Below are 15224 nucleotides of genomic sequence, written 5' to 3'. Positions count from 1 at the left end.
AAGTAAGTCTTTCACATTTTAGGCCTTATTCCTGGACACAATCATTTATAGGATAGAAATCAGTAAGGATAGCCACCTAAGTCCTAAGTTCAAATCTCTAACACCCATGTTTTATTTAAAAAAAAGTGTGGTAACATGAACCTGTAACACCAAGGCATGAAGACAAAGATAGAAAGGTCTTAAAACTTCACTGCCGGGGCTGGGGATTTAGCTCAGTGGTAGAGCGCTTACCTAGGAAGTGCAAGGCCCTGGGTTCGGTCCCCAGCTCCGAAAAAAAGAACCAAAAAAAAAAAAAAAAAAAAAAAACTTCACTGCCTGGCACACTAATCCATTGGTTAGCTCTTAGCTTTACAGTCAGGGGAAAATCAATCAACCAGTCAATCTATCTTTCCTCTCTGTCTTTCTCTGTCCCTCCTTTCCTTCTTTCCTCCCTTCCTTTCTCCCTTTCTCCCTCCCTCCCTCTAGTCTGTCTGTCTGTCTGTCTGTCTGTCTCTCTCTCTCTCTCTCTCTCTCTCTCTCTCTCTCTCTCTCTGTGTGTGTGTGTGTGTTTGTGTAGTTGGAAACTGATACAGGGAAATATACACTGTGAACCTCTGATCTCCATACATGTATGCATGCATGGACCTTTATATTTATACACCCATGCATACAATATGTATACACACACACACACACACACACACACACACACACACACACACACACACACCAGTATTTTTCTGCTGAGCCAAGGGTGTTTTAGAGGTCCTTTCAAGTAGTTGATAAAAAGTTAGATAGAAAGATTATTTTCTCATCAGCAGGATCCCTTCAGTTTTTATTTGGTGACCAAATAGTATGACTAATCATTTTGGCTCGCTGGATACCAAGAGCTATTGGCATTTAAGCATGAAGTTCACAGGAAGATGTAGAGAGTAGCTGCCTGCCAGGGTCTAAATTATCTCCTGGATCCAAAAGGGTGTCTTGGATTTGTTCTGAAGAAAAGAAAGTTAATGTCTGAAATGTCTGAAAGCTGCCGTGTCAGTTCATCCTTCTTGCCCCTGAAACATTTCTTTTATGCTTTTAGACCATATTTTATCCTGCATATTTGTGCAATGATTTCTTGATCACCATCCTTGTGTGGGAAGAATCAGTATCATTTGCTTCAGGAAATGGGAAATTCCTACTGAAGACTCTCCATTCTTTTTCCTTGAAAGTTTTATTCTTCATTATTGTGTGTGCTCATAATGTGTATGTGCTCATAACATGTGTGTGTGTGTGTGTGTGTGTGTGTGTGTGTGTGTGTGCATGTCATGTTACATGTGTGGAAGTCAGTGGATAATTTCATCAAATAGGTTTTCTTCTTCCACCTGTGTGTGGAGTCCAGGGATTGAACTCATGTCAAGCAAGAACTTCTGCTTTCTGAGCAACCTCACTAGCCAGTCCAAGTTCTTTTTTTTTATTGAATTTTTTTATTTACGTTAAAAACATTATCCCCTTTCCTGGCTTCCCATACATACACCCCCTATACTATCCTCCCTCCCCCTTCTTGTAGGAGGTCGTTCCCTAACCCAACCACCCACCCCTTCCCACCTCCCTGCCCTGACATTCCCCTACACTGGGAGGTCCAGCTTCTCCTCCCATCGGTGCCCAACAAAGTCATCCTCTGTTACATATGCAGCTGGAGCCATGGGTCTGTCCATGTGTACTCTTTGGTGGTGTTTTAGTCCTTGGGAGCTCTGGTTGGTTTAGTTCTTAGACTTAGCAAATTACCTGCATTTGTTTCTTTTTCATGGAAAAGTCTTCCCTGGGGGTGTATGTCATTTTATAGCTGTGGTTTCCAGAGTGTGACGTTGATAAGGGCATTGTGGAATGCGGGTTGATAGGCACTGCCTTAGCATAGCTTAGTGTCCTGATGTCTCAGAAGCCAGAAGAAGAGGCATCTTCACTCTCGCCATCATTTAAAGACAGACACATCATAAGTGTACTTTTCATGTGGGTCAACACATCCTAACTCCATAGCCCTAATTTCTAAATTATTCAACGGACCATGCTAGTGACAACTGAACAGTGACAGTGCTTCTGAGAGGAGCAATGATCACAGCCTTAATTGTGTGCGGCCCCTTCCACCTTGGTGTACTGTTCAAAAGACTATCAGATAGGCCTCTGGTGTTCTTTTTAAATTTTTGACTCTTAATGCATACACTTTTTAAGTAGTTTGGAGGAAAATATTTGGAGATTAAGAACACCATTGGTCCTGGCACTTTAAGACATTTAGCAGTTTTACAGCTGATGATACTTATTTCCTTCATGTGTCTCAGAATATCAGTGAGATGTTGCCATTTATGATGTCGATTGCCAGCTTGGTCTAAAGATGCCAGAAGCTCATAGATTATCAAAAGCTGCTCCGTGGAAGTCAGTGAACCCAACTGATTGCACATGGCCCATCCTTTCTCTGACTAAGGCTGATTAATATGATGTCAAGAGATTTACAGACTGATTATCGTCTGTCTGACTGGACACAGTCCCCATAGAAAGGTCATCCCTGTGAAGTTGTGAGGCTTGGTTTTCAGTGGTTTCTAGGTACAGAGAAATGCTGTCAGTAAGTCTTTCAACAACTGGATGAAATTTTCCCAGCTGTTCTGGAACTGTGTGAGACGTCTCTCTGTAAGACTCAAGCCTTGTTCATTAACAAATACCAGCTGAGGGTGCTTTTCTTTTTCTTTTTCTTTTTCTCCATCTTTATTAACTTGAGTATTTCTTATTTACATTTCAATTGTTATTACCTTTCCCAGTTTCCAGGCCAACATCCCCCTAACCCCTCCCCCTCCCCTTCTTTATGGGTGTCCCCCTCCCCATCCTCCCCCCATTACCACCCTCCCCCCAACAATCACGTTCACTGGGGGTTCAGTCTTGGCAGGACCAAGGACTTCCCCTTCCACTGGTGCTCTTACTAGGCTATTCATTGCTACCTATGCAGTTGGAGCCCAGGGTCAGTCTTTAGGTAGTGGCTTAGTCCCTGGAGCTCTGGTTGGTTGGCATTGTTGTTCATATGGGGTCTCGAGCCCCTTCAAGCTCTTCCAGTCCTTTCTCTGATTCTTTCAATGGGGTCCTGAGGGTGCTTTTCATTTAAGTCTCTGACACTTGTAAATTTCTTCCTGAGTTTCCTAGCTTTGTTGTAGTTCTATGTAAACTCTAAATACTCTATTAAATACCTAAAGGTCTGCTCTTCAATTTTGAGATTGGGGTTGTTTCTACAGTTGCTTGAACACCATGTTGATGTGCAATAGTTTAGTGAGAAATGTCCTCATAGGTTCAAGCACTTGAACACTTGTTCCTCAGCTGGTAACAGTGTTTGGAGAGGTTATGGGGAGGGACAGCCTTTCTGAGGAAAGAACATCATCGTGGGTGGAGTTAAAAAGTCTAAAGCCTTCTCTCTTCCAATGCAGCCTCTTCTTCCTGATATGATCCCTCAGACTCCTGTTCCTGCTGCCATGTGTGTCACTAGCTGTTATGCCTCCCTGCCATCTATCTCCCTGGAACCATAAGCCGAAATAACCTCTTTCTTCTATAAGCTGCTGTGATCCTGGTGTTGTATCAGAGTAACTCAGCATCAATGAATACAAGCTCCAAGTATACAATGGTTCTCTCCATAAAGAATTTTGTACGGACATCTCTTCATCGTGGCCTCTATGCTGAGTCCAGGTCGCAGCCTCTGACAAGGTCATCATTCCCTTGCAAACATGAAAAGCTATGGACTGAATTTGTGATTCTTTCCCCAGCTCCCTCCTCAGGGCATGAAGAAGAAGGTACAGGTGCTCACATGCAGTCCTGGTGAGCTAGTCACAGTGCTCTGTGAGGAAAAGGGGAGCTCCTGTATCGGTCTGAGAAAGAAGATAAGGGAAGTTCCTGTATTGGTCTGAGAAGATCAAAGGAACACAGCAGCTTATGGAGAGCCACTCTCCTGCGAGCTCTCACCCCAACTTCTCATTCACATCCAGGGAGACCACCTTGCTTCTCAGGTGCAGCTGCATCCTGTGAGCAGCACCCCTGTGTCAACCATCCCCTGAGAGCCAAGTATCTTCCTCTTGAGCCCACATGCTTGCATGACTCCTGTTTCACGACCCTGGGATCCCCAAGCCCTCTCAGTAGTTGGATGTTCTATTTTATTCCGTCTTCTTACTGCTTGCTATTCTGTCTATCCCCATCTTGCCCTAGGCTCCGCATGTCCACAGTGTCCTTGTTGACCATTTTCAGAAGTATGTAGCTTTATTTTATCAGATTTCCATCGACATCTCTCCCAACAAAGAGTAAAAACCTCACAGTCTGTGCCCTCCTGTTTGCTTCTTCCCTCATATGTTTCCCTCATACTTTGTGCTTGAGTTAGGTCACGTGCAGAGCAACATCTGCAGCAGGTTTCTCTCCCACAATGCTTTCAACATGAAAAACCCCATGGCTGTTGCTGCTGCATTTTTACACTGTGAAAAAAAAGAGGCATTCTGTTAGACAGAGAACTATGGTTAGAGGAAAATTGAGGCAATGTGCTTATGCAGACCGTTTTAGATTGATCAGTTTCAGAGTTGTCACATAATGATAAGATTATTCTCCATTTAATGGAAAGTCAAGCCTCTGTTTAGAGATTTCTGTATTTTTCTGTGAGTACTGGAAAGCATTACATCATACAGCCATGTAGGCTGACACATTCTTTACATAACTTCCCATGTTAGTAATGACATTGGTTCAAGGTTAGACAAGTGAACAATACAGGGGTGGTGGTAAAAAGGCTTGTTATATAAGACAGAATTTCCTCACTCACTTAATTACTTTGCCTGAGTGAGTTATTTTCTTAATATCATATAGCTAAGAAGTAAATCTTATTTTGTAATACATTGGAATTGCTGACAGATGGAAATAAAATATTGAAATGGATAAAACATTCAAAATGTGAACATTCATCTACTGGAGCTGCTATTAATTTGGTTCCACTTAAAATCACTAATAACACACTTTGCAAATTATGTGTGTGTGAATGCGTGTGTGTGTATGTATGTGTATTATTTATGAACAATCAAATACTCTGTGCACATTGTACTTTGTCTTTTGGAGAAAGTAGCTGCAGCCATCTAATCTCAAATTAATAGAAAGTATTTTATGTAATTTTAGTGTAAGTAAGGTACAAAAATGTTTACTATTTTTATGATTACTATTTTTACGTGGATAAGAAAAAACACTGAATTCAGGCCTAAGAATATAAACTACATGTGATTTTTTGTACATTTTAGCATGAATTTTAACATAAATTTCTAACAGAAAAACCAAACCCCTTATTAAATATTCAGGTCAAGTTGTATTGAAACAAATGAGGGAGGGGAAAAGGACTGAAAAAGATTTGGTATATCCCCTGATGTACGTGTGTGTGTGTGTGTCTGTGTGTGTGTGTGTGTGTGTGTGTGTGTGTGTGTGCGCGCATGCGTGCACCCATGTATGCTTGCAAGTGCCTGTATTTGTGTGTCTAGTTGAATTTTGATATTTTTTTTATTTTTTTTTATTAACTTGAGTATTTCTTATATACATTTCGAGTGTTATTCCCTTTCCCGGTTTCCGGGCAAACATCCCCCTCCCCCCGAATTTTGATATTTTTCAATTGATACTGATTCTATTTGTTAAACGATAACAATTTGTCTTCACTCTAAGGGGAATTGAAAGCATTTGGGAATAGCTACAGTGTGACCATAATGAAGTTCAGAAGGTAATTCTCATTTTTAGCAGTACTGAGAACAATAATTAGATCAATAGAGCCTTGGATGCAGCATATGTACCCTGAATCTGGACGCTGCTCACAGAAACTATTGTAGGATGCTGCTTTGGACCAGTAAAACCATCACAGTGCTGCCGTGCAGGCCACATCCACAGGGACAAGCCAAAGTTCCGAGGCATGGTTTACCTTTGAAGAAATCAGGGGAGAGACATCATTTCCAGCTTCCTTCAGTCGGCATGTTAAGGAGGTTCCTCTTGCCTTCTCCTTACAAAACAAGGTTACAAAACTGTAACCTGATATTGGGAAGTTATTTTTCCTGGCTCTGTTTCTGTGTCTCTTACAAAGAAAGTAACAGGGGTAGGTGCCAAGTGACTAGTCTTCATTGTTTTTTGTTTCTTTCTTTCTTTGTTATTTGTTGAGAATAGGATCTATAACCTAACCTGACTTAGAACTTTTGTCCTCACGCTGGCTTCAAATTCAGATCCTGCCACTTCTGTCTCCGAAGTGCTAGGATTGTGAGCCACAGTGCCTGGTTTGGGCTATTTATTTACTTATCTATAAAACTAACATCCTTGCCAGGATTCATTGGGAACTTTGGTATGTTTTATAGAAAGAAGCTTCCCTTGATTCTGTAATTCAAAATCTGAGCATGTACAATATTAAAGTTAAATGTTGTCCTTTAGTTTTGACAGTGGTAATGAGAAGGTAGATAATATTTCACTTACACCATGCTGGCTTTCCCAAGGGCTGAGAAGTCAACCAGTAGATGAGTCAAGCTTTAGGTTTTAAGTATTTATTTATACACCACCCTAATGTTTCCATTATTATCATCATTATTATTTTCTGGAGCTGCTGATAAACTGCCAAGTTTGCTTACCCATCAAATTTCCCAATTCATCAACAATTTTTTGCCCCCCCCTCAATTGAAATATAGTTTTCTGCTTAGATAAATAGCTTTTCTGTTTAATCAAGTAACAGTATGCTTATCAATTGAAAGGCTGAAATGGATATGCAGGTCAGTTCTCCCCTACCAAGTCCATGCTGCAGAACTGTCCTGAGCCAGTGTGGGCAGATGGAAAGTATTGAGTCCTTTGTGCCTTTAATGTTAGTACGGGGATAACTCCAGGTTAGAAGCTAGCGCTCCCTTGGTAATCATGGCTTCTGGTTTGAATCTAGTTCTTACTCTCTAAATAGATTTGAAGAAAAGCTACAAAATTGTCATCAAATGATTCATTTATTAGCTTGTATTGCCTGGAATGTGATTGCATGGTTGAGGCAAATTTTTAGAAACAAGATGAAAGTTAAGGTAATTTTTAAAGTAAATGAGGTTTACAAAGGCACAATTAGAAAAAGGAGTTACAGTGTTGAATGTATGAGGCTGATTTTGTCTCAGTGGACAGAGGAAGGGCACAGTTTGATAAACACAGTCTATTTTGAAGAAAATACAGTATATCCTGAAAGTTCCAAACTACAGTTAGATGAAATTGTCTTTATAGCCTTTTCTCTTTGGAAGAATGTAATTGTAAAAGATTTCATATCAAGAGACATAATAATAGCAGTCCTTAATTGATTCAATAAAAGTATATCTCATAATTAATTCTATTTTCCTTCCTTGAATGAGAAAATCGATAGATAGGATTGAACACTAATTTGCATCCTAATATCCAATTTATCCTCATCTCCTCATTCTCTTTAGAGTGTCTGATCTTGTGATAAGGGATGACAACTGGCTCTAAGGAGGTTACAATTTTACCTGCAGAGAAATAGCAAACCTCATTACCCATGCTAAGATCCCGGGAGGTGTGGTATTGCAGTCGATATGCAATGAGAAGCAATTGAAAAGAAATCTATGCAATCTCCTGCGCGTTGGGAAATTTAATTAATTGGTTTTCATCTGTTGTTTAATATGTTACACTCAGAATGATTTCTGGCTGAAAGGATTCTCTGTAGCAATTCATAGCTACAGTTTTATTTTACAATTTTAGCTCTTTCATAGACTTGTGCTATCTTGTTTCTCCTTCAGTGGCCTCCTTGTGTCAGAGATGACCAGGAGGTATTTGAGTTGTGATCAAAAATCAAGCCACTTGCATCATAGTTTGCTTCACAGAAATTAATGTCATTTATCACAACATCAGTACATATTAGATAATACCAGATGTTGTCTCCTTTTAATCTTTCTTGGGATTGTCATGGGGGCTGTTCTCATGTGTGTTTTATCTGTTTGTTATTGGTGTGAAATGATTGTCTGATAAAACTTCATGGGTGGTACAACAGAACAAACAGAAACAACATAACATTTATAAAATGTGCTGTTAACCTGTCAATGTTGTCCTGACTCATTATTCAGAAATAAGAGGAAACTGGCATGCAGTTAATAATTAGCTAACAGCAAAAGACAAAAACATGGTAGCCTACTCTCTTCTAAATAAAGGGCTTATAACAAATATATACAGAAAATATGTAATGAGTTTTTTGTTGGTGATTTGTTTGTGTCATTGGTCTGCTGGTGGCAGGACGACGCTTAACTCCTGTCTCTCCTGAGCAGCCACTATTTAATTTTGAAGGGAGAATGTTATTGTTTCTTGAGAATAACATTTTATATATAATCCGATTGTCTATGGATCCTTAACTGTCTCTCTGGACACATTATCTCACAACACATAGATTTTCCTTTGCTTAGACAAGTTAATAATACAAATTGTTCAACAAACAAATCAAACAAAACCAACCAACCAACCTACCAGTCAACCAAACCTGTTCTTTGCTCTCTCACTGACTTGTGTGCATTATGTAGATTGTGTTACTTGAGGACACGTTAAATATCTGCCTACTTTAATTGAAATGAGGAAACCTGGACAATGCTTCTACAATACTGCTTCATGCAGTTAGTAAACTCCTAAGATATACTTATTTATTTATTTATTTATTTATTTAGGTAAGCAAATGGCCCTGGTTCTGACACTATTTGCAACTCTTTATTTACTTCTACTTGGAAAAATCTTTGTGGAATTGTATATTTGTCCTAAGGGAGCCAAGCCAGTGCTACTGAGGGAAATGACTGTTTTCTGTTGAGTGTTATTTTTCCATACTTACTGGCTTCTCTGTCTTTTCTCCTTTAGTCAACAGTCGGCCGAGGACCTTGCCCGTGTGCCCCCCAACTCCACCAGCAATATCTTGAACAGGCTGCTGGTCAGTTATGATCCCAGGATAAGACCAAACTTCAAAGGTTTGTTGTCCCTTTGCTCCCCACAAATTCTCCCCAGGCTTCATACCTATATAATGCTGTATTTCTAATGTGCAAAAGGATATGATTTCAAGTTAACATTTAACTGTCCTGCAATGTGCTTAGGGAAAGAGATATTTAATGTTTAAAATACATTTTTTGTTATTAAGAAAAATATTAATTCTAATAGTGTTACATAGTTACCAGTTGAAAAAAAGTGGAAAGGAATATTCTGTGAATTAATAGGCTGACCTCTGAGATCGATTTTCTAAGAAGTATGTGTCCCTAGTCTTAGTGATTTAAAGGTTAGGCTCTGGACATTGATGTGGTATTCAGTAATAGACATAACAGTTAATAATTCGTAGACCAACCATTTACTCAGAGAAAATGAACAGTTTCAAATGTATATAAATTCTCTCTGTTATTAGTATTTCATATTTATAAAGATACTCTATGTTATTTTGCTGAAGATAGATGGCCAACTTGTTTTAAAAACTTGTTAATTTTCTGCATAAAAATGTTCCAGAACAAAAGTCATTATGTCAGCAAAATAATCCCACTGGACACAAGTTTTAAGGAAAAGTAAAGCCATGGTTAAAATAAAAACCTTTATGGCCAGATTGCGTTATTGTTCTCTGGAAGACTGTGATTGTTATTGTTGGGAAAGGACAGACATTAATGTACACAAGATTAGCATTATAAGGCTCGATACTTTTTCTGCCTTTGCAGAGAAAAAAAGGGGGGCAGGGGTCTTGCAGCTGCTTCTAGTCAACTAAGGGTTCTACAGCGATGTTGTAAAAAACAGGGATTTTGTTCATTACCAGAGCCTATTCAGTCCCTCTCCACAGCAGCCCCAGTCACAGTCTGGTTTGTCACATGCCTAGCATGCATTGATTCACACCTGTTTCTCATCAGCAGTGCTTAGGAGGCTAAAGGCGAAATTCACATGTTCCCTTTGATAGGCACAATGAGTCAGAAAAGAAAGAAAATTGCAACATTATACCTCAGTTCTCACTCCATGAACTTTCAAGTTATTTTCCAAGAGGTCAGACAGAAATCGTTATAATGGCTCTATTATAAGTCTGATTAGCTTTGTGTTTTCATGAAATAATATAATAATTATCAGTAAAGTCCATTGAATACTGGCATAGCAGTCAATTTAAAGATTTGAAATGGTTAGAAATAGCAAAAAATTAAACTAGTTTAAAAGTGAATTTTACAGAATACTTTAGTGAGTAGACCCATTAAATTATGCAGTTGGCAATTAAAACATATATTCCAGAGTTTATACAACTTAAAACAGAAATATTTCTTAATAATGTACACAGCTGAATATAACCGAAGTTAAGTTTTATTTCTATTAGGATTTTTACTCGGAAAATGAAATCAACAGCAATTGTGACCATGTTATATTAAGAAAAAAAGATTTTTGCATCTAAATGTACATTTAAAAATATAGAAGTTAAATATGTACATTCTATTATAACAATTCTGACCACGATTTTTGCAGCTGCTAAATCTATCCTTATTTTTTTCCATAGGCATTCCTGTTGATGTAGTAGTCAACATTTTTATTAATAGTTTTGGATCTATTCAAGAGACAACAATGGTAAGATGATAATTTCATATTTATGATTCCTAAACTTTCAGACAGAGTAAACCAGTGTAAACCATAAAGACTGAAAACCAGTGAGTGCCTGTGTAGAGAAATGCACACAATGTAGCATGGAAAATTATAGTTTCCCAGGTTGTGTTAAACCAGAGCTTTTCAACACCTGTGTAATTTTACAATTCAAATTCAGCCTTGGAACATTTAGGCTTAGGAAATATGCATTCACCCTGAAAAACTGTGCATTCCATCTGGAGAAAGGACTTAGGTCTCAAAACACTCTGTGTGTGTGTGTGTGTGTGTGTGTGTGTGTGTGTGTGTGTGTGATCCAGCTAGACTGGCTGACCAGTGAGCCCTGGGATTTTTCCACCTTCACCTCTCCAGCCCCCTGTGATTATAGATATGGACCACTGTGGTCTGGCTTTTTTGTGGGTTTTTAAGCATCTGAAGTTAACATCTTTGCTTTCGTGTTGAACACTTTATAGAGTGAACCATCTCCTAGCCCTCAAGAAGCCATTCAAAAAATGAACTCTGTTGATTCATTCACCAGTCTATATGAAGTTACTGAAACTCTTGGAAAACATTTTCTCCTTTTAGTCTTTAGATTTATAAATTTTCGGATGTTTTAAGTTTCCGGGAAGAGTCTTTTTTCTCTCTCTTCTGTTCATTCTGAGAGAACTGGAATGACCACAAGGGAGAATTTCCTTCGTAAAGCAGACCTGAAATTCCTGGTAGTGGAACAGGCACACAGAAAGACAAAGAGGGAGCAGTGCCTGTGATCTTGAAGAAAACAGAAATGTGTTTTCTTCAGATTCTCTCAACAATGAGTAATGTAACCAACACCCCCACGGGCCTCTTAAAGAGGACTTTAACAAAGGCTGTTGTGTGGCCATGGTTTCAGAGGAGCTTGTGCTGTCTTCCTTTGTTCATAAACCAAATACTGAAATAATACTTAAGTGGGAGAAAAAAAGTTTTCATTGTGTTGTATTTTCATTATATTTTGTGACTTACTTTTATTCAGTGATGCTTGAGAGTTTAGTTGTAATGACAGTAGAACTGCTGAAGTATCTTATAATCTCCCAGAATATCTCAGAATACAGAATATCCCAGAACACAGAATATCCCAGAACACAGAATATCTCAGAACACAGAATATCTCAGAACACAGACTATCTCAGAACACAGAATATCTCAGAACACAGAATATCTCAGAACACAGAATATCTCAGAACACAGAATATTCCAGAACACAGAATATCTCAGAACACAGAATATCTCAGAACACAGAATATCTCAGAACACAGAAAGGGTGATCTAAAGTAGCTTCTTCTTTGTTTTTAGCTTCAGAGCTATTAATAAAAACAACTAGGTGTTGTGCTTACTTTCTGATACTTAGAGTAACAATTGTGATGGATTTATTGGAGTAGAAGTACATAATTCAGAATGTTTAAGCTCCCAAGCAGTTGATAGTCATTGATAGTTAAATGGCATAGACATACATTATAGGTCACCAAAACACTCCTCTGAAATATACTGTCATTTGCCACTTAGGAGAAAGACATAGTGCTTATTAATTTAAGTATGTTTTATCTACGTGAGCCCTTCCTTTCACAAGAATAGGAGGTGTTTCTTGGAGGTGAAATTTTGAGGGATCTGTTTGGTCTGCGTTGTCTCTGCAGTCTGTCCTATATCTTACTAGATTTCTTCCTTAGCAGTCCTTGAGCTGATCCTAAAACACTGCTCTCCAGAGTCCTCCTTCTCTTGGAAATCTCCTGATTTTGTGTTTGTCATCTCCACGAACATGTCCATAATGTCCGGAGCAGCTCAGTAGCTGATCTTTTTATTTTTTTTTATTGATTTTTTTTAGTGTGCTGTCATTCAGCAGGTGACATAACACAAATGTTTGGCTCTGAACCTCATTTTTCAGGTAGATTGTTCTACTCTGTCAATGTTAAGTGGTGCTTCTTAAGTACCTACAGAATTTCAGAGGATGTCTTTTGAGGATGCCATATTTTATAGACTCATCGTGGAGATCTGCTAAATTTTGTTGCTTAATAGAAAAGCATGCATGTGCACAAACACACACACACACACACACACACACACACACACGTCTTTTGGAAAAAAATGGATCTGGACAGAGCAGTTGTACCTTACTTGTTATAAATAGTGACCAGAAAGATAGAACTGAGTCTGGAGTTGTTCAGGAGCATGCTTGTATGTGGGCAGGAATGATAGTGTCACAGACTACTTGTTAAAAGCACTCTAATAAAAACAAAACTTTCCCCCAAGCAAGATGTTGGGAAAGCAGAAAGATCAGCTCTGTCAGCAAGCTGGTTACATCTTCATGACAGTGTGATGTTGATTATCCCAGTTGTCACCAATACACTTGAACTTGAGCCTGTCATGCCCACCTTACAAACAGGAAAGACTACACTACAGAGGGACAGTGCTTTTGCAAGCATCCTAAAGGTCAGCATGATTTCCTAAAAGGCTATAACATCTCAAGGCACTAAAGAAGGCACGACAGCTTCCATGTGCACTTGTGGTTTTCTTAATCAATGGACAAGAATCTTCCTGTGAGGAACTGCCAAAACAAAACAAATCTTAACGTCTTGGAAGACCAGCATGTCCACTCCATTTTAGGCTTTTCCAGGATAGACAGGCAGTTGCTTATTCAAATCTCAATGCAAGGCACGGAGCTGAGGGCTGGATTGGACAGTAATAGCCACTAGTCAGGTGGTAGACAGATGTAGAGCAACTTCTGAAAGGAGAGGGGCAACTCTTTCCTCCAGTGCATGAAATTGACATGGCAGCCTTTGCCAAGGTCTCCTAGCGTTGTGGGGGAGGGGAGGAGAGAGGTGTCCTCCCGGCTTATTCATCTCTTTACTTTGATTCCCGCTGCTTTTGCCTACGTTAAAAGTCAACCCGATTCATTTGCAAACCCTAGCTGTGGAGTGGAGGAAGCACAGCAACTGTATCAGTCATCTGCAGGTTGTTTCTTATCCCTGCGAACCTGTGCCCGCCTCAGTTGTCCCTGCTTCCAGTGTCCATGTGGTTTGTTTGCATTCTGCTACCTGCTGTTATGGGGTGTCGTTATCAGTGCCACCGGTGATACTTGCTCACAGGAATCACAACATCACACAAATTATCAAATAATAATTACCGCCCCAATATGAAATTGCTAGGAGTGGTGATTCTATTTTCTTCAGCAGTTTCTGAGCTGTGGCAAATAAGAGTTCTCGAAGCAATGAGAAGAGTGTCTAGGGAACATATGCTCTACAGCCACACTTTTAATATTTGTTGACTTTTCCATGTGTTCCCTACCATTTACTTAAGACAGTAGGTTTTCTTAAATGAAAAGAGAACCATTACTCACTGTGGAAAATTGGGCAACACAGTTGATTGTAATAGTCCACACATGAGCACGTCGTCTCACCAGAAACATACAAGAGCTCCTTCATGGAAATAAAAGTCTGTTTATACAATCGATTTTCTTTCTTTAGGCATGCTTTGTAATTATATTGAATTATTGCTATGCTACAATTCATGATCCTGTCTGGATTTCTATGCCATTCTGCTGCGTGCCTGTTGGTTGTTTTAATAATAGACTTCAAATCATTCTGGGCAACACAGCTGTGCTTGTCAAGAAAAGGAAAATCATGTTTGGGATCGGCTTAAAGAGCTTATTTCTAATTCCTTCCAATTGCTCATCTTTGTTATTTTAAAATGATTTTATCTTTCCTTGTATGTATAGATTTAAAATCTATTTTAAAATCCATCCTTTAAAAATCCATTGCATTGTACTATTCTTTCTATTTTTTTTTATTGGCTTCCAACATATTTATTTGAAATCTTAGATATACTTGTTGAATTTTTCCTTTACTTCTCATCTAAATTATTTTTTGTCTTGGGTATAAAATTGGAAGTGATGAAATATTTTTTATATTCTTTAAAAAAATAATTCTCTCTCTCTCTCTCTGTGTGTGTGTGTGTGTGTGTGTGTGTGTGTGCGCGCGCACTACAACATGCCTTAGGAGGCCAGAGGACGTTGGGGGGTAATGGTTCCTGACTTTGACCACGTGACTTCTACAGATTGAGTTCAGGTCATCATGCTCAGCAGAAAGGGCCTTGCCTTCAGAACCATATCTCCAGATCCTCTTCTCTTTTCATGTCCTTAATCTTCAAGGTTTTCTCTTATGATGCACTGGTTATTTGTCTACAGTGCTGCCCATGTCCTAATCACAGGAAAGGATATGGTGGTATTCATGGGAAGGGAGATGACACTATTAACTCAGGATCTCAGGAAGGGGAGTGGGTAGGTTCATTGTAGTTATCCACGGGAGAGGTGTAGTAGGAAAAGCACAGGAAGTTCAGACACACTAATCATTGCTGTAATAGAGGAAAGATGGATTGGAATGGCTTGAGGTAGGGCCATGACCTAAGAAATACAGAGAGCTACCAGAAGCTAAAAGGAAAAAGAAATATTTGCTCAACTCTATGGAAGGCACCAGCCCCATTGACAGAAAGCTTGAGTGTCAATGTTGTTACCTTGTTATTTTGGTGTCTGAAGTGCGAATCTATAAAATATTGAACTTACAATGTTTATTAACCACATTTTTATTTTGCTTTGACAGCAAATAGGACACTAACACATA

The 15224-nt window shown here is 39.0% G+C and overlaps 1 protein-coding gene across 3 annotated transcripts in view; it reads left to right on the top strand.

The window, feature by feature from the left end:
• Positions 1-15224, top strand: part of Glrb (glycine receptor, beta) — a 73620-nt gene that overhangs the window by 27570 nt on the left and 30826 nt on the right. For all 3 annotated transcript variants that reach the window (XM_087616418.1, XM_087616419.1, NM_053296.2), the window contains 2 exon segments: positions 8854-8960; positions 10499-10566. In XM_087616418.1, coding sequence (XP_087472544.1) covers positions 8854-8960; positions 10499-10566 — 175 coding nt within the window.

This window comes from Rattus norvegicus, chromosome 2 (assembly GCF_021556685.1).
Source record: "Rattus norvegicus strain SHRSP/BbbUtx chromosome 2, alternate assembly SHRSP_T2T, whole genome shotgun sequence".
NCBI lineage: Eukaryota > Metazoa > Chordata > Mammalia > Rodentia > Muridae > Rattus > Rattus norvegicus.
This window is presented reverse-complemented; position numbering and strand designations above follow the sequence as displayed.